General features: G+C 35.5%; 1 protein-coding gene across 6 annotated transcripts in view; it reads right to left on the reverse strand.

The window, feature by feature from the left end:
* The window catches only part of TMEM232 (transmembrane protein 232), a 168195-nt gene that overhangs the window by 91007 nt on the left and 57171 nt on the right, over positions 1-20017 (reverse strand). For all 6 annotated transcript variants that reach the window (XM_053911325.2, XM_053911326.2, XM_045197625.3 and 3 more), the window contains 3 exons: positions 18589-18712; positions 17385-17637; positions 4753-4931 (listed from right to left, as the gene is read on the reverse strand). In XM_053911325.2, the coding sequence (XP_053767300.1) occupies positions 4753-4931; positions 17385-17637; positions 18589-18712 (556 nt within the window). The remainder of the gene's footprint in view (positions 1-4752; positions 4932-17384; positions 17638-18588; positions 18713-20017) is intronic.

Below are 20017 nucleotides of genomic sequence, written 5' to 3' on the forward strand. Positions count from 1 at the left end.
AAAACTATGAACAGTACAATGACAACAAGCTCACAACTATCAACAAACTAACCTAAAAAACAAAAACAAAAGCAAACAACTAGAACAGGAACAGAACCACAGAAATGGAGATCACATGGACAGTTATCAGCAGGGAGGGGAAGAGGGTGAAATGCATAGGGAATAAGAAGTATAATTGGTAAATGCAAAATAGACAGGGGAGATTAAGAATAGTATAGGAAATGGAGAAGCCAAAGACTTTATATGTACCACCCATGGATATGAACTGAGGAGGGAGAATACTGGAGGGTGGAGGAGGATAAAGGGGAGAAAAAAATGGGACAACTGTAATAGCATAATCAATAAGATATACTTAAAAAATTAACAAATTAAAAAAAGAGAAAAGTTAGAGACCAAACATTTATCTGAACTCCCAGCCTGTGCCATGAACTTCGATGGGTCTAGCCATTTGTATTGTTCCGGTGCTGTTTCTGGAGACTGTGTTTTCTGGGTGACACAGTAAAATTTATTGTGTAAATGTCCATGCTTTGGACTTTGTTTCCTGCATAGAATTCAGTGAGGCACAATAGACTTAGTTACTCAACACAAACATATTTCATACGTTTTATAGATTTTGGTAAAAGCTTTTATATAATTTCTCATTTACATACTTATAGTATCTTAGTATTAAGTAAGGAAATATGAAATAAATTAAATGATATTTCAAAATCACCAGCTAGTTACTTTATCATTTATGTCCACAAATTATATATTTCATTGTTTAATAACCCAAATGCCTCTATCTTAACTAACTTATATATAAAGCAGGTCTAGAGTGAATTGTATCTTTTAATTCACCTGATATGAAATAACCCTATTTCTTACATTAAATATTCACTATACCTAAATTAGTATAACTGCTTTTAGAAATGTGTAATTCAGATTTTCTCTGAGGAAAACTTGCCTTCCCCACACATTTACTATTAAAATAAATGAAAACATCTTTTAGAATTCTTCTCATGAGCTTTGAAAAATTAGCTGGCTATGATTTTGCTTTTATTCTCCTACTCCCAATGCCGACTGCTTGAGTAATAGGTCTTTACTTGGATTTGGCATCAAAAAAAATTTGCTATTTCTGATTACTGACTTATGAATTTCAAATGTAGTTATCTAGATATATTTACTAAAATTTTGAAGAAAAAATACTACCTTATACAAAATTATTAACCCTGGAAACAGGCATATAAATAGAATTATAATGATAGAAATGACAAATTTGAGTTGGCTTATTTATTTAAATTATAATCCATTTGAGATGTGAAGCAGCATATAAAAGTAGATACAAAGGCAGAGAATAATATAAATAATTGAAAATGTCATGGAAATGGAAAAAAAAAACAAAAAGAAAATGATAAGAGTGGGTGAAATGAATACATAGCATTCTCTATTTCTGTCAGAAACTGGCCAGAAATTTTACTTTTATTTTTTTAAGCTCCAGGAAACTGCTTATTAAAAATCAATATTAAGGTTCAAAGAGTACATGAAACTAAGGAGGATTTATTTCCTTAGTCCTAATAAAGGTGATACGGGGTGATATAGTAGTCATCTCTATAATTGATATAATAATTGTCTTTGTTTCTCTTTTTCTTTTGTGCTCCTCAGTCCAAACCAAGGACTACGCTGGAGCCCAGTTGCATTAAAAAAAGCTCATGAAATCCAAAAAATGTAGTTCAAGTAGACAGCTCTCTGATTGTCTTTTTTCTATAAAAGATATTAAAAATCAGGAGAAAAGGATGCATAGTCTTCCATATTCCAAATTAGACTTAAGGTTAAAAAACAGAGTTTAAGATTTTTTTTCTAATAAGAATCTCTTTTTTTAAAATATTTTATTTATTTTTAGAGAGAGGAAGGGAGGGTAACATCGATGTGTGGTTGCCTCTTGCACTCCTCCTACTGGGGACTTGGCCAGCAGCCCAGGCATATGCCCTGACTGGGAATCCAACAGGGACCCTTTGCTTTGCAGGCTGGCATTCAATCCACTGAGGCACACCAGCCAGGGGTCTACTAAGAATCTTAATGTAGCTACTCTATGCCATGACCCACCCATATGCTTTGACAATCAATTAGGCAGACTGAATTCCTTATTTGCTCTTCTTACTTGTTACTATGAATTCACTTCCCTAATTATTATTGGAAAACAGGACATTGAAAATGTTAGGATGATTGCATCTGTGAAAGCTAGAAAGAACCAGAAACTTTCAGTGATTGGATGAAGCACCACTAGAAAGGCATATTTGTGTTTTATGAAAAACTGATAGCTAATTTCAATTTTCTTTGAAAGTGAAGAAAAAAATTTATATTGCCATTTAAATAGAACTAGAAAAAAACAAGAACTTACACATTTTTAATTTTAAGGAAAACAACTTTAGTGTTAGTGAGTCCAGATTTGTAATTTACATTGTCTAATGCTGGAAAGAAAGCACATACATACATACATATACATATACATATATATAACTAAAAAATTTATTATCCAAATGGAGAGTGTTTTGAGAGTGAATTAATTCACTACTAATACAGAAGCTGGAAAATTACTCACCAACCCAGGCTAACCTTTGCAAATTGGAATTCATAGTCAGTGTACTTAGAAATGTTTTTCTTTTTTTTTCTTTTTTTAAATATATTTATTGATTATGCTGTTACAGTTGTCCCATTCCCCCCCAACTCCACTCCATCCTGCCCATCCCCTCCCTCCCACATTCCCCCCCTATAGTTCATGTCCATGGGTCATGTATATAAGTTCTTTGGCTTCTACATTTCGTACACTATTCTTACCCTCCCCCTGTCTATTTTCTACCTACCATTTATGCTACTTATTCTCCGTACCTTTCCCCCCTCTCCCCCTCCCACTCCCCTATTGACAACCCTCCATGGGATCTCCATCTCTATGGTTCTGTTTCTGTTCTAGTTGTTTGCTTAGTTTTCTTTTGTTTTGGTTTTAGGTGTGGTCGTTAATAACTGTGAGTTTGCTGTCATTCCCACTGTTCATATTTTTTATCTTCTTTTTCTTAAGTAACTCCCTTTAACATTTCATATAATAAGGGCTTGGTGGTGATGAACTTCTTTAACTTGACCTTATCTGAGAAGCACTTTATCTTCTCTTCCATTCTAAATGATAGCTTTGCTGGATACAGTAATCTTGGATGTAGGTCCTTGTGTTTAATCTTGGGTAATGTAATTATGATGTACCTTGGTGTGTTCCTCCTTGGGTCTAGCTTCTTTGGGACTCTCTGAGCTTCCTGGACTTCCTGGAAGTCTGTTTCCTTTGCCAGATTAGGGAAGTTCTCCTTCATTATTTGTTCAAATAAGTTTTCAATTTTTTGTTCTTCCTCTTCTCCTGGCACCCCTATAATTCGGATGTTGGAACGTTTCAAGATGTCCTGGAGGTTCCTAGGCCTCTCCTCATTTTTCCGAATTCTTGTTTCTTCATTCTTTTCTGGTTGAATGTTCCTTTCTTCCTTCTGGTCCACACCATTGATTTGAGTCCCAGTTTCCTTCGCATCACTATTGGTTCCCTGTACATTTTCCTTTGTTTCTCTTAGCATAGGCTTCATTTTTTCATCTACTTTTCGAACAGATTCAACCAATTCTGTGAGCATATTGATAACCAGTGCTTTGAACTGTGCATCCGATAGGTTAGCTATCTCTTCCTCGCTTAGTTGTATTTTTTCTGGAGCTTTGAAGTGTTCTGTCATTTGGGCCATTTTTTTTCTTTTTTTGTCTTGGCACGTCTGTTACTTTAAGGGGCGGAGCCTTAGGTGTTCACCGGGGCAGGGTAACGCTGGTTGCTGTGCTGTATGTGGGGGAGGGGCCGAGAGGGAGCAATGGCGCCTGCGTCACTCTCCTCCGGATTTCAGTCTTTCACTCAGATACCCACAATCAAACTGGGCCCCTCTAGTGCTGGTTCCCAAGTGGGTGGGCTTGTGCACACTCTAGGCCCCTGTGGATCTCTCCAACGACCTCTCCCGTGAGGCTGGGAGTCTCTCCTGCTGCCGCCCCAACCCCCATGGGCGTTTTCAATCAAAGTTTGAGGCTTTATTTCCCTGAGCTGTAGCCCTGGGTTGCACGGTCTGCTTCGCTCCCCGCCGTTCGTCTGGTTTATCTATGTTCGAATGTGGGGCTGCGGTGTGCTACCCGCACTCTGCTTGCCCCGCTCTCCACCACTCCGAGCCAGGCCCTCTCGGTTTATCTGCCGAATGTAGGGCCGCGAATGTAGGGCCGCAGGGTCTGCTAGTGCTCGGACTGCCTGCCCCGTTCGTCCCATACTCCGCCAGTCTCGGTCCTGCCACAGCCACTCGAGTCTTCTCCACCCCGGTGCCCGTCTCCGCCCCTCCTACCGGTCTAGATGAATGTTTATTTTTTATTTCCTTGGTGTCGTACCCCCTTGCCGTTGATTCTCTGTCAGTTCTGGTTGTGCGAGGAGGCACAGTGTGTCTACCTACACCGCCATCTTGGTTCTCAGAAATGCTTTTCAAAGGCACAAGCCCAAAGCAGGACAATTACTATTCCCAAAAATCAACTCCTATCTTCAAGCCATTTAACCAGATTGCCTAGCCCTTTATCTTTAACTAAAAATAGGTCAGCATTAAATTTTTTAAGTTGTGTTCTCAGCTGTATCACTGATACTCACTGACTGTGGACATACCTTTCTCCTTAAGGCAGCTGCTTCCTGATAATAGAAGAGCCAATTTATTGCCCAGTGTTTTATCTTACCTTAGCTATATTTACTGCATTATGGACCCGCCCGTCTTTTTCATGGTCCTTTATTTTCTGCAACGTTTGCCATATTAAGTTTCTAAGTCCATCCTGTTCCTCATCTCCTCGGAGTTCCCATGACATTTTTACCAGGTTATACACTATGCCATAGTATCCAATCCATATCACTTGATCACCTGTTTGAAAAGAAATATTATTTGAGAAGATATCATTGTATTCATCTTACTAATAAAGAAAAAAAAGGAATTGATTTTACTAATAGTTTAAAGTCTGCAATTCAGAGTTTTTTACTCTTCTCTGCTTGGACTTCTTTAATTATAAAAGATCACAGATCATTTTAAAATTGCTAACAATTTGAAAAGATGAACTTCACCCAATATCATACATCATAAATTTAAAAGTTAAACAAGGTAAATCGTGAACTAGGTACTAAAAACAAATCTTTGGAATTGAAGTAAACAGGAATTTGTTCAAGGCAATATGAATACTTAAAGCACCATGATAGATTTTTATAATAAATCAGAGAAACAGGAGAAAAATCACTGGCTGTTATAAGAATGATCAACCTATGAAACACAGCATTTGAACCAAAAATAAAGTGTTGAAAATATGTGAGAAGTAAACAAAAATTTCTGATATCATTATAGGCTGAAAGATTTTTTTTTAACAACAGATACATAAGTCAATTGAAATAGGGGAAAGAGAGTAATTAATCAGAAAAAAGTCTAAGTCACGTCTAAAACTTATATATCAATTAGATATTTACATAAATTATCCAGTTCTACTTTTAAAATATTCATTTCCCTTACAGAAAAGAGGAAGAAGTTTCTCTTTACTCTTTATGTTAATTATTTCCCACTTAGATGGCATATTGCTATGCAATACTATTCAGGAAAAGAGAATTCTAATTTAAGCAATGAGGGGATAAGTAAATTTGGAGAATGAAGTAATACAGGTCGTAAAAGTAATATGAAGTTAAGGGTGAGGAAGAGAAGGTTCAGAAAGGGAGATGGAAGAGTTTTAAAGCCAAATAAAGTCTGTATAGTACTTTCCCTCCAAATCCTGGTGATGTTGGAACTCATCCATGCCCTTCTTGAAAAGTCACAATCTGAAAAATCACAATCCTCAAGTTTTCCTAATTCAATCTAGACTTTTATAATCTAGGCTAATAATAATAATCACTATGATTATAACTAGAACACTTAAGAGTACCTACTAGGTGCCCTTATTTGAGCCCTCATTACAGTCCTGCTATGTAGACCATATTATACTTAGAATAATAGAAAGGAACGTATGAAAAGATGCTCAGCATCACTAGCCATCAGAGAGATGCAAATTAAAACCACAATGAGGTATCATCTCACACCAGTCAGAATGGCCAACATAAACAAATCCACAAACAAATGTTGGAGAGGATGCGGAGAAAAGGGAACCCTCGTGCACTGTTGGTGGGAATGCAGACTGGTGAGGCCACTGTGGAAAACAATATGGAATTTCCTCAGAAAACTAAAAATGGAACTGCCCTTTGACCCAGTAATTCCGCTGCTGGGATTATACCCTAAGAACACTGAAACACCAATCCAAAAGAATCTGTGCACCCCAATGTTCATAGCAGCACAATTTACAATAGCCAAATACTGGAAGCAACCGAAGTGCCCATCAGCAAACGAGTGGATCCAAAAACTATGGTATATTTACACAATGGAATTCTACGCAGCAGAGAGAAAGAAGGAGCTTATACCCTTTGCAACAGCATGGATGAAACTGGAGAGCATTATGCTAAGTGAAATAAGCCAGGAAGTGAGGGACAAATACCATATGATCTCACCTTTAACTGGAACATAAGCAATAGAAGGAAAAAGCAAACAAAATATAACCAGAGACATTGAAGTTAAGAACAATGTAACAATAGCAAGGGCGGGGGTGGGGGGTGGGGGCGGGGACAGTGGGTAGAGGGGATTACAGGAACTACTATAAAGGACACATGAACAAATCCAAGGGGGAGGGTGGAGAGGGGGGAGGGAAGTGGGTTCACCTGGGGTGGGGTGAAGGGATGGGGGAAAAGGCATACAACTGTAATTAAATAACAATAAATAAATTAAAAAAAAAAAAAAAAAGAAAGGAACGTGAGCTTCAGGTTGGTATAAAAGTTCCTAACATCATGAAGCTGGCTAGTGAGGGAACGAGGTGGAGCCTGGTCTAATCTTATCCATTCAGCAAAGCCTCTCCAATTCAGACAAGTACTTCTCCTTCTAATTCCCAGCTTCTAATCCATTCACAGGAAAGGAAGAAGCTAGAAGGTAGAAGGAGGAGGCAGAAGAGAAAGTACATACACATTTTGAAAATGGGAGAAGATATACGTCCAGCTTTCAAACTTAAATCACCCTCTATCCTTTCTGTTGTTGATACTTTAGAAGAGAAAATATAAGCTGCAAATATGAGGCTACAATTAAGTGGTCAAATCAATTTTTAAAATTTGTTCAATTGAATTTATTGGGGTGACATTGGTTAACAAAATTATATAGGTTTCATGTATAAAATCCTATGTCATCTATATATTGTATATATGTGAAATCTAATGAACAAATTAAACTAACAAAAACGAGAAACAGATTCATAGATACAGAGAGCAGACTGACAGCTGTCAGAATGGAGGTGGGGTTGGGGGCTGAGTGAAAAAAGTGAAGGGATTAAGGAAAATCAACAAACACTTATCAACAACAAAAAAACCCAACAAACAAAACTCACAGACACAGACCGCAGTATGATGATTACCAGAGGGAAAAAAGGGTGTAGCATAAAGAGAGCAAAGGGAGAATACATGGAAACAAAGGTAGATTTGACTTTGTGTGACAGCCAATTCTTTTAAAATATAATTTTCCCCTCATAAAAACTTTACTAGTTAAAACAAGTGTACTGCTATATTTGAAAGTACCTACTAGGTGCCCTTATTCTAGTCCTCATTACAGTCCTGCTATGTAGACCATATTATACTTAGAATAATAGAAAGGAACGTGAGCTTCCATATTACATGGGGAGTGATGTTAGCATGAAGGTGTAGTCAAAAGTCTCCCATCCTCACACCCTCACAGAAACACAATTTGGCAGCCATCCTATGAATAAAATTGCATTTGGGAGAACCTTGGGATTGAGGTAGGAGGCTGGGAAATCCCATTGGAGCCCAGCACTGCGGAGGGCCGATTTGATAAGGCTGGTCTGGACCCATGTATCAGGTCTGATGCCCGTGATGCAGTCCGTGGACCTGCAAGGAAATAGTCCTGACCTTCTGTGAACTCAGCTTTAACCCTGCCTGTCCACAGTACTGCTACCAGCCCCAACCACCAAAGGACCATGGAGGACCCACACCTGTTGGTGCCTTTGGTAAGAGACCCATTGACTTTGAACCTGACTGCCACCAGTGAATCAGCTCTGTGACCTGGCTTCAGCCTTACTCTACCATAGTCCAGAGGCAGTTCTGTGCACCCAGGAACCCAAATGGGGAGAACCCACCCACGGATCTGGCAGGAGCATGCCCAGGGACCAGGTGGGAGCCAAATCCATTTGCACTCCTGGTAACAGGCCTGAGATCTGCAGATCCAGATGCAGTCCCAGAACCAGGCCCCAGCCCTGCTCAACCATGGTTCTGCAGGTGGCCCCATCTGCAAAGGCACCCAGCAGGAACCGTGCTCACCCATGCCCACTGACTCCTGGCAGAGAAGTAGCTCTAAGAATAGAGAAAGTAGAGGAAGATCATGAGGATCTCAAATTGAACTGAGGGGGAGAGTTCATATTGGAAATGGATAAGATAAAACAACTAAAAATAAATAGGGTCAGATTAAATAGTAAATGTTTGAGCATATATTTACTCAATGAAACATTATGGCTATTCAAGCAATAAACTGGGAAGCCAATATGGGTGTTTTATGAGGTAATCTAGCTCGTTACTGTGAAGAGCAGCAGGAGCTTGGAGAGTAAAGAACAAAGTGAAGAAGATCTAATAAGAATTGTTAACTATGGAGGAGATAGAAGGAATTAAGTGAAAAGGAAAAATACATCTTTAAGCTCAGGAAACTGCAACAATGAAATTGCTTGCAGAAATGCAATTATGCAGAAGAGCCTATATGGGAAGAAAGGAGACAGATATTATTTGGAAACTGAGACATGGTGGGGTATGAGAAAAATATAATTTTTAGTGTCCCAAAGCTTGTTGTAAAAATATAACTAAAATTCAAGTAAAACAACAGAAACAAAATTATAGAACTGTGAGTAACTAACAAAAAACTAAAGGTTGAGCTAAATATGAATAAAGAAATAATTATGAATCTTTAATAACTGAGAAATTGCGAAACTCTAAAATAAAAAAGCAGTTTTTGAACAATATGATTAAGTAAGACATACTGTGGATTTTAACTAATTTATAAATTAACTTATAGACTCCCAAATACTTTACATTAAAAAGAATGATTGGTAAAAGTATGTCCAAACCACCTCCCTTCATATATTCTAAATTATTGTTTATTGAGGAACAATATTTTGTAAGTCTACACTATTTGAATCATTGAGCTGAATATTGTTTGCTTTTAGACTGCACAAGACCAGTGATGAACTCATAAAATATATTCTGAGAACTGTGTTCTCAAAAACTCAAAAAACTTTTTAAAATACCATTGCTTTTTAAAGTGAGCTATTCACCTATTGATTTAAACTACAGTGAAGTGTTGTTTATGAATAATATTTATAGGAAGAATCTATTACATTCAACTGACTGACAGTTAATGAAGGAAAAAACCTTCTGAAAACAGATGGGATGTGTTACAACTGTCATAAAAGGTAGAAAGCATTCTAATGTGCACGTCCAGACATTTGCCGGGAAGCATGTCCGCTATGTAGCTCCTCATCCAGGGACCAGACTGTGGCATACGGCACTCTTCTGTTCTGCTTTGAGTGGTCCTGTGGCAGCAATCGAAGATGTCACTTTAAATATACTGAGAGAAAATGTGTCTCTTCGCAGCTAAGCAGACAGTATCGTAGGACATAACAAAGCTGAACCAAAATAAAATTCTTAATAAATCTTGAAAATTTATTAAGAAACTGTGATGTTTAAAAACTGATATTATGCTCCTTTTGTTGTAGCTTTATTTTAGTGTTTAAACTCCTTGAAGGCTTTCAATTTCCAGTCTAGACATTTAGATTTCACATATCCAGTGATTATGCAATATGAATAATTCTATTCATATGAATGAGTATAAATGAGTACACCACAGGATGGCATGTATCACTGAAAGGTAACTTGAATGTAAGGTGTTGTTTAAAACACTGTCTGTATGAAATATCACGTAGAGTGAAAGAAACGAGATGGATGCCAAGAAACCAACAGCCAAGAACCAGCCGGCGAGCCAGGCAGTTAACAAGTGTTTCCTGAGTTGGTGCCATGTGCCAGCCACTGGTCTGCATACCAAAGACGAAGGCAGTGTGACTGCTTTCCGGACACAGTTCTGTGGAGAAAGACAGATGGCTAAGAAAGCAAACAGAACAGTATCAGTTCATAATGAGTGTTACAAAAATAATAAAAGATGGTAATGTGACCAACAATGACGAGAAGAAAACCACTGTAGGCAGAGTGAGAGAAGACTTCCATGAGGACAAGGTATTCAAGCTAAGGTCTAATGAAAAAAGTTACCATCCTAGGAACTTGGAAAAGTATACCCAGCATTGGGGGATAGAAAAGGAAAGTCTTAGGATCAAGAATACAATGGTCATTTAGAGAAGCAGAAGGACGGAATGGATGGAATATAAGACGCCTGGTGGGGCGGGATTCGTGGGACAAGATGATGTCAGGTAGGCCTGCCCGCTGGGGGGGCACACTAAATGACCAAGCCTAGGCCACAGGTAAAAGTTTGGAATTTATTTTTGGTGTAATAAAAAGCTAACAGAGCATTTTAAATAAAGAAGGGAGTTGACTCACTTGGCTTCTTGGTGTAAAATGGATTCTAGGGAGTATCTGAGAAACAGAAAAAACTTTTAGCTTTTTGCAGTAATCTAGAAGCTAAGTGATTGCTTGAGCTTGGAAGGTATGCAGTAAAGAAGCAACGATGCTCGGAGAGACGAGTTCGTCTTGATCCAATTATGGCCATCTAACAAGTTCTGAGACCTGAGGATGGCAGTAGTAATGACAAGTGATATTTCTTTTCATTATTATTCTCTCTATTTCATAGATGTGTATATATATACACATATATATATTTTCTACCTCTCATTTGTATTTTTCTCATTTTTTTTCTGCACAGATATTGCACATTTTTATGTAGTTAAATCTTCTAATCATGTCTTCTTTGATTTATGATACTTCTTTTGTTACTGCTTGAAAGTTTTATTTTTCCTTCCTGCTTGGAAGTTATATTTTTCCATTCATAGATAAACCTGAATGAAAAAATACTTGGGTCCCACTTTCTTCACATCACAATATCACTCTGGAATAAATCATTACAAATTCAAAGTTAACAACACTATAATCTTCCAACAAACTTAAAAAGTTCATTATAAACCACATTGAAAGTATGTTTGTCATGTATTTAAAAACGTTACACAGGAACTTGGCAGTAAGCAAAGAAATGGGAGACCATGACGAAGTGGAGAGGTGGAAAAAGAGAACCAATGCAATTATCTTCAAATATTTAAAGATCTTACACGTGGGGAATGGAGTAGACTTTGCTGGATTGCCTCCAACAGGCAAAGCTGAAGCCAAAGTTTGGGATATATTAAAAGATTGACTTCATTTTAATGTAAGGGAGAATCTTTCACAGTGTTCAAAAGTGGAAGAGGACCTGCTTGGGGAGATCGGGAGTTCTGTATCTCTGTTGACACTTAAGCAGGATGTCATTGTGAACTATTTGCAGATGATCTAAAAGAGATTGTGCATTGGATGAAAAGTACATTATCAACAATATTTTTAGTATTTTCTATTTCTTATATGAGACACCAAATTAGTGTCTGTTGATTTCTGACAGAATATACCATTTCTAAGTGTTTACAACAGATTCCAGATAACCAAGCTTGTTAAAAATCTACCATTTTACCACTCTGAAAACCAAAGTAGGAACACAGAATATGGCATTTTGAATATAGTGTACCACACAAAGCTGTTTCCCTCTTTGTAAAGTTATATATAAATCATCTTCTGTAAATACTAACTGGCTGGATACATAAAAATCTGAAACATCAATTTTTCTCTATGAGGACAACATTTTACTACTTTGTTTAACAGCTAAATTTATAGGCTAGGTTTTCTTAAACTATAATGTCATAAGTGGTTTAGTAATAGAGACTCCTGAACTCCACTTCTGGGTTTTTATCCAAACTCTTAGAACAAGGCCTAGTAATGTACATTGAAAATAAGGACCCATCCATGATATAGATATTGTTGTAGGATGATGACTGTCAGACAGTTTCTCAGTCATCTTTTTCACATTATTCAACATGTAAATGATAATTTTGAAAAATTTCATTTGATAGGTCAACTAACCTAGGTAGTTCAGCATAATGGATTAGCTATTAGAATGGACTCTGAAGCCATACTACTGTGTTAAGTCTCAGATGTATCATTTACTAACTATATTTTCTTGCACAGATAAACTCTCATTATTTTAGTTTAATTATCTACAAAATTGGGATAATATGGATATCTACAGTCTAGTCTTGTTTTAATAATTAATGAGTTAAGTGATACCTGTTAAGTGCTTAGAATAGTGCCTGACACATAGTATGAGCTTGTTAAATGTTAGCTATTACTATTCTTTATGACCTATTGACAAAATGCTTCGCAAAAATAAACCAGGTGGTAAAAAACAAATACCATGTGATCTCACCTATAAGCGGAACCTAATCAACAAAACAAACAAATGAGCAAAATAGAACCAGAGACTTGGAAATAAAAAACAAATTGACAGTGACCAGAGGAGTGAGAGGAAGAGGATAATGAGGGAAAGAAGGAGAAAGGACAAGCGAAGAGGACCCATGGGCATGGACAATGGTGGGGATTGACTGTGGGATTGACTGTGGGGGGCAGGGGAGACCAATGGGGAAAAGGTGAGACAACTATAACTGAACAACAATTTAAAAAATCAGCACTTTAACAGGGATCAGGTAAAAATAAATTAATTTTTAATCATGTTTTCTCAACTTTTCCACCTTAAATTATCTTTTCTGGAGACTATGCTGCAAAAATTTGTTTCTAAGAAGGAGTTACTCAGGCACTTGAACATATTCAAACCTGCCAATAGCACACTACAATTGAGAGGTGAATTAAGCTGCTTAGGTTGCACAACAATATACAATACCATAGGCCAGGAGTCTTAAACAATGGAAATGTATCTATTTTCTCACTGTTCTGGATGTTGGAATGTCCAAGGTCAGGGTGCCAGCTGATTCTGTTTATGGTGGGCGCTGTCTTCCTGGCTTTTAAATGGCTGCCTTCATGCTGTGTCCTCACATGGTAGAGAGAGTGAGCTCTCTGGTGTGTCTTTTCTTATAAGGACACTAATTATTTCATATCAGGGCCCCACAGCCATGCCTCTATTGAATTACTTCCTTTTAGGCCCCATTTCCAAATATAGTCACATTGGGTTTTATGGTTTCAACATATGGATTTAGGGAAAGGACACAACTCAGTCCATAGCAGCAGGCATACAGAACGGTCCTCCATAAAACACATAACTCAAGTCAGACACCTTGACTTTCAACCAACTGTTAAATACACAGTTGGTATTTATAAGCATATATAGAAATTTCTATTTAACCAAAATACCAAAATCAGCAATTCAGTCACAGATGAGAGAGCTCAGTACTGAATTAATGGACATCTGATTCTAAGAAAGTCTTGTCTGACACAAAAATCTCAGAATGAAAAAGGCACAGGCTAAATAGTCATTCATTCCTGTAGATTCTTCAAGTTCTGCTCCTGCGTCAGATTAGATCACCAGGAAATTATCTTCATGGAAGTCATTACTTTAGTTTCCTGTAACATTGTCTTCACAACATTACTGTTTGAATTGTTTCTTTATATTAAAGTCTTTATATAAAAATGGTTCATAAGAACACTATTTGACTTTTTCATAAAGAGGCTATTGACACCATTTCTAAATGTTTGTAGTGTCATCTCTTTGTATGTAAGTGAAAGAGTATCCCCAGAACACAAAGTGTACATAGAAATAAGTATTATAAAAATTCTCCCTCACTGATATTTACTCATTATTACAACAGTGTTAACAATAACATTAACACTCGTAGTATCTGTTAACATTCATTGGACTGTCCTATGCACAAAGTTCTGTGACAAGTGTTTATATGTTTCTACCTTTTACTCACAAAAGGTCCTATGATTTGAATAGTATTCTTATCATAATTGTCAGGTAAAGAATTCAAGTCAGCTAGTTTAAATAATTTGACCTAGGATTCCAAGATACAAGTGACAGAATTAAAATACAAATCCATGTAACACCAGAACCAGTTCTTTCACTCCAATTTACTTACTTAAAGGATAAAATTATGAGAAAAAAATATTTTCAATTAAATAAAGCAGCAGCTTTAGGCTCTTTATATCACTTTCTCAAAAAGCAGACTTATACTGTTCAGTATTTATGTTGCCAAGGCCTGCAGAAATGATGCTCCTTTTTGGAGTAATTTCCTATGCTCTTGTGGAATGAGAGGTCATTATCAACAACCATTTTTCCCCATGTAGAAAATCAATCAGTGATGCTACAAAGATACAGGTTATAATGAGTCACATCAACACCATTTTTAAGCCCTATCATTTGACTGGTGAAATATTTGACTACATTGTACAGTCATGTAAAGTAATGGCTTTTTATGGGGTGACTGATACAAGAAAGCCAAAAATCCAATACAAACATGAGAAGGAGATGAAACATTCACATACAGAGGAAGTATATTCTCTGGTTCTGACAGATGAAAAAAAAATGCACAATTTTCTCACATTCATGAAATGTCTTTAACCAAACAGCCATCAAATAATCAACTTACTTTAGACATTTCCCACAAGAAATCACAAAGATGCTGTAAGTATTGAGGATTTTAGAATACCCAGAATCATTCTGAGACAAATGCCACTATTATTTATGACTTGTACAAGACATTTGGTGTCACTACAAGTGTATTGACTTTTGACCGTGGAAGAGTCAATTTTGATGTCTTTCCTCATTATTGTAGATCAAATCTTTAAAGGTATTCCACAGCTAGAAACACCCATTTGCCCATTGGGTTGAGAAAATATGGACAAATACTGGTTAAGTATTTCATTGCTGAGGTCAAGTGAAAACATAAGAAGGACATTGTGCATTGTGCAAAAACAAAAGAGTCATCCGTCTGCACGGCCTGTGAATGTACAAAGGGCACCTCCTTCCAGAACTCAGTCTGTTAGGGATAGCCTCCTTCCTCTCTATTAGAGTGCCATTTAAAAGAATGAAATGTTGACACCAGGTGATCTGTAGAGAAGCTTTTTGATCCATAATATTGTCTAGTGATTGGTACAAGGAGATTCAGAAGTTCCTACAGGGCTTATTTAATAAGTAATTAAACAAAAGTATCAAACTTTACCAAGACCATCATTTATAGTACAGATATCCACATGGCTGTCTCACCTAGGGACACATGAAAATAATCAGAATTTGTTGTTTCTTGGATATCATGCATTTCCTTTTATATTAAATTCAATAATACTAAGTAGAAACAAGTGCTCATTCAGATATATAAAGATGAGAAAACAATGACCAAGGATGACTATATACTAGGCAAGTTCAAGGGCACAGATTTCTCTCTATAATGTGTACTATTTCTCAGAAGGCAGAAAACTCAAATAAATGCCTATAAAATTCTCAATAGGTCTTCCATTGATACAGAAAGAATTATAGGGTAAGAGAACAATATTTGAGCTAGGAAAATTTGAGGTATGTTATCTTGGATGCTGAGCAATGTAAAACTGTAGATAATAAGTAGAAAAGACAATAATCTTTTTTAAGAATTTGACCAAACTCTGTGCCTATACCACCAAAATAAAGTCTTCAGAAAAAGATAAGAAACTTTTAAGAAAAATAAACAACAAATGAATACAATGAAATAATCACTCCCCCGAAGAAAAAAATCAGACTGTTTAGGAGTTTGAAAAACTTGAACATCCACAGAATGATGCAACCCTATCATCATGCAATTATGCCAGAGTTCAGGGGTCATGGCAAGAGCGTGGCCAATGGGCTTCTGGGAATAAAGACCCTCCCATTGAGAAACATCTTCTGAACCCATCACAGTGAAAGAAGACAGAAAGAAAGAATTCTACACAGCTAAACAAAAATGTTGAAGATCTAAAATTAGTAGATCAGTCTGTTTAGTGACAGATCAAAAATTATAATCATATTCTGAGCTGCTATATAAGAAGATTTCTGACCATTCTGAATACCTAAGAGCGTGAACAGCAAAATAGGTGACTACCTCTTCACTTTATGAACACTATAAACCAGAGACTGAAGATATGTTTAAAATTGGCATGCGAAAGAAATATAAATACAATCTTCTTGAAAAGTAGAAAAAGGCCAACCAAGTTGCACTCAGAAATGATAAGTTCCAACCCACTGATTAAACCAAAAGTATATTGAAAGTAATTTTAAAACAGTGAGCAAGTTTTTGAGAACAAAATTAATATCTACTAGTAAGGTCTTATTATTTAAAATTATATTCAAACATAATAATTGAACTATGGTCCTGAGAAAAGAAATTATCTTCCCTCCCTTGATGCTTTCAAAATCTTGAAATTATATTTTAAATTCAATGATTTGTTTAATTACATAATGAATCTTCTATGATTAATTGACCATCTACTATGTGCTAAATACTGGGCTATATACTGGGTTAAATGCAAATATAATTAGACTTGATTTTGCAATCTGAATTATCTCATAATATAATGGAAGTGAGAGTCATATACATAACAGACCATAATAACACTGTCTACAATGATATTCATTAAGAAAAGTTCTAGTCAATGTAAAAGGACAATTTTGAATTTATATTGTCCCTGTAGTTCCATTTTAAAAATAAAAGTATTTCATTCTTATAGCTCTCATAAACAACAGTAGCAAATGACCTTTAGTCTTGAGACATGAGACAAGTATATTCTGATGGAGAATGAGATGTCATATCTGAAGAATGTACTAAATTATTTGAGATATTGAAGAGAAATTTTGTGGGTGGGGCAAGAACAAGAGAAACAGTAGATGCCTAGAGAAAATGGAGAGTATGATAGATGAGAAACCTATGTGAAAAAGATAAAACAAACACATACATTTCATAAGTTCTCCCAAGGTCATCCTCTGTTTTCAAAGAATATAATTTGAATCATAAATCAACTGGCTCTATTTTATGTTTCAGTTGTTTTAAAATTATTGATTAAAATTTTCTATGGTATGAAATATTATTCCTAAATTTGCAAAAGGCCTACTGAATTTAAAATGATTTCCAAACTTTAAATGTTGACTTTTTATTAAAGTCAAAGGCTCATTATTAAATGTAGACAAGGACATTTTAAAAACATTTCTCATCAAGTTGAAAAATAATTTACTTACAATTATCTGACATTTTTGAAGAGAAATAGTCCAAAAGACCTAAAATACTTGTATTCCTCAATTCTGGCTGTTCTTCTGATTTGTCCAAGAGTAAAATATCTTTTTGTGAACTTTTACAGTGACAGAAACCAACAAAAGCAGTTTTTCGCAAACTAGAAACAGCTGCATATAAGCAGGCTTCTGCGAGTACTGTTATATGTATGTAGACTACATTCCAGGCCCAGGAAAAATCATCTACTTTGCATTTTTCTTTCTAAAATGAGAAAATAGTTATTAGATAATAAAACATACCCTGTCATAACAAGAAATATATAATGTGCTTATAAGAAATATCTTCAAATTTTATAGACTTCTTGAAAGACAATCAAATGTACTCATTAAAAAAAAGATTTGTTTTGTGTAAATGTTCCACAGTTGTGGGAGTGGGGGGGTAGGGGTGAGCAATGGGGAAAAAGGTGGGACAACTGTAACTGAACAACAATTAAAAAAAAAGAAAGAAAGAAAAAGATTTCTAAAGTGTACTCATTAAAAACTAGATTTTACATGGGTTTAACATGTAACATGTAGTAGTTGTAATAACTGTGAATATTTACTGTAGAAACAAACTCAATGTTTAACAATGAATAATTACATTATCCCTATTAAAATATAAATATTAATAAAATATAATAAAAGTGTTGTATGATATATTTTAAAAATTTTAAAAAGGAAACTAGAACATATGTGACTATATGATCTTGTTTGTTATAAAATTTAAAGTACCTCTTATGTATGTTTGTGTGTATGTATGTAGATACATATTTCTACAGCTCTATCTCTATCAATAAATCTATACTGGGATATAGGGTAAATAAGCATTTAATTTTATGCTCAGTTAAAATCATTATTCCAAAGTTATGCTTGCTCATTAGGCCCTGACTGTTATGGCTTAGTTGGATGGGCATTGTCCCTCAAGGCAAAAGGTCACTGGTTCAATTCCAGGTCAGGGCACAATTCCTAGTTGGGGTGCATTTGAAAGGCAACCTATTGATATTTCTCTCCCTCCTTTGCCCTCTCACTAAAAATAAATCAATAAAATCTTTTTTTTTTAAAGAAATGTTCATTACAAGCCTTAATGTGATATACAATTTAAATAGTGACAAAAAGATTTTACTTCTATTCAGTTTTTTTGCCCACCAAAATTAACAATAAAATATACTGTTACCTGATTCTGAACAGTCATAATGCTTAAAAGAAAATCTTTCATTAGGTCCATTAAAGTTTTCAAGCAGTCCATGTTTAATTTGGCAGCCTCCCCAAGGACCAGCAAAGCCAGTGCTGAATCCATCCTGAAAATTTTATTAACAAAACACAGAGATTTTAATGTAAAATACTAACAGTTTTTAATGAAAAAAAGTAATGGGCCAGAAGATATGAGTATCCTGGACTACCAGATACATCACTTTCAACAATGAATAGTACAACTCCACAAATATAATGTTCAGCTACAGATAAATTATATTACAAAAAAAGATGAGTATTGGTTAACACTGGTTATGATAAACATTTACAGAAAACAGCCACATTTTAGTAAGAGATTTGAGTTCAGAATAGTGTTCGGACAAAATTCTGAGAGTAACAAATTTAAAAAATGATTGGATTCCATCAAGGGCTCAGGTTGTAAACATTGTCCTCAAAATCTCACTATAGGTTTTCATTTTTTAATTTTGTAACTGATCCCAAGGAGTAAATTTCAAAAGTGTTTCTTTTCAAAAGAAAGAATAAATAAAAAAAGATGTTCTTCCTATACACTCCAAAAGTTCAGCATTATTTCATTCTATAAAGAGTTTAATTTCTCAAAATGAAATTTATATTTCACACTGAATACATAATACTGTCAAGATTTATTTAGTAAATATGCAATAACTGGGAAATTACACAGGAAGTTATTAGACATTAATGTATATATGTTCTGACAGTTTCAGGAAATTATACATGTAGTGCCATTTTTAGCCAACTGGAAGAGATACAGTTTGAAAGAGAACTGATAAGAATACAAATATAAAAACTGCCTTTGCCTAGAGCTGCATGTTGCTTTGATTTATAGACCATTAATAAGTTAAAGAGTTAGTACATTTACAACTATATTTGAATTTCACAGTTGTGATATTTCAGGTCAGTAAGTCAAGTTCATCATTATTTTTAAAAGGAAACACCTCTAAGGATTCAAAAAGATACAATTCTTTACACTGATTCTTTAATTCTACATATTGAATGGAACTTAGAGATCTTAATGTGTTTCACATAAATTATCTCATTTCATCTAAAACACAAATTTTGACACATTTCAAGACCTTTTAAAATATATTTCTTTAATATATGAAAACTGAGACACAAATAGATCTGGAAGTTTTGTCCAGTTTATGTTTTAAGAAGTCTTCTGCCACCTATGGGTATTTCCCATTTTGCAATTTTGCTTTTTGAAAGCATCATTTATTTAAGTGCATCAATATTTAACCTTAGTATTCCAATGTTGCTTATAGCCTATCTAATATTATTTGACTCCTTTTTCCTTTCAAAACTAAACCTCAATTTTATGCAAGATGGCAAAGTGCTCAGTTAGTGTTGCCTCTTCGAGATGGAAATGTTCTGTA

The sequence above is a fragment of the Desmodus rotundus genome, chromosome 1, assembly GCF_022682495.2.
Source record: "Desmodus rotundus isolate HL8 chromosome 1, HLdesRot8A.1, whole genome shotgun sequence".
NCBI classification, from domain to species: domain Eukaryota; kingdom Metazoa; phylum Chordata; class Mammalia; order Chiroptera; family Phyllostomidae; genus Desmodus; species Desmodus rotundus.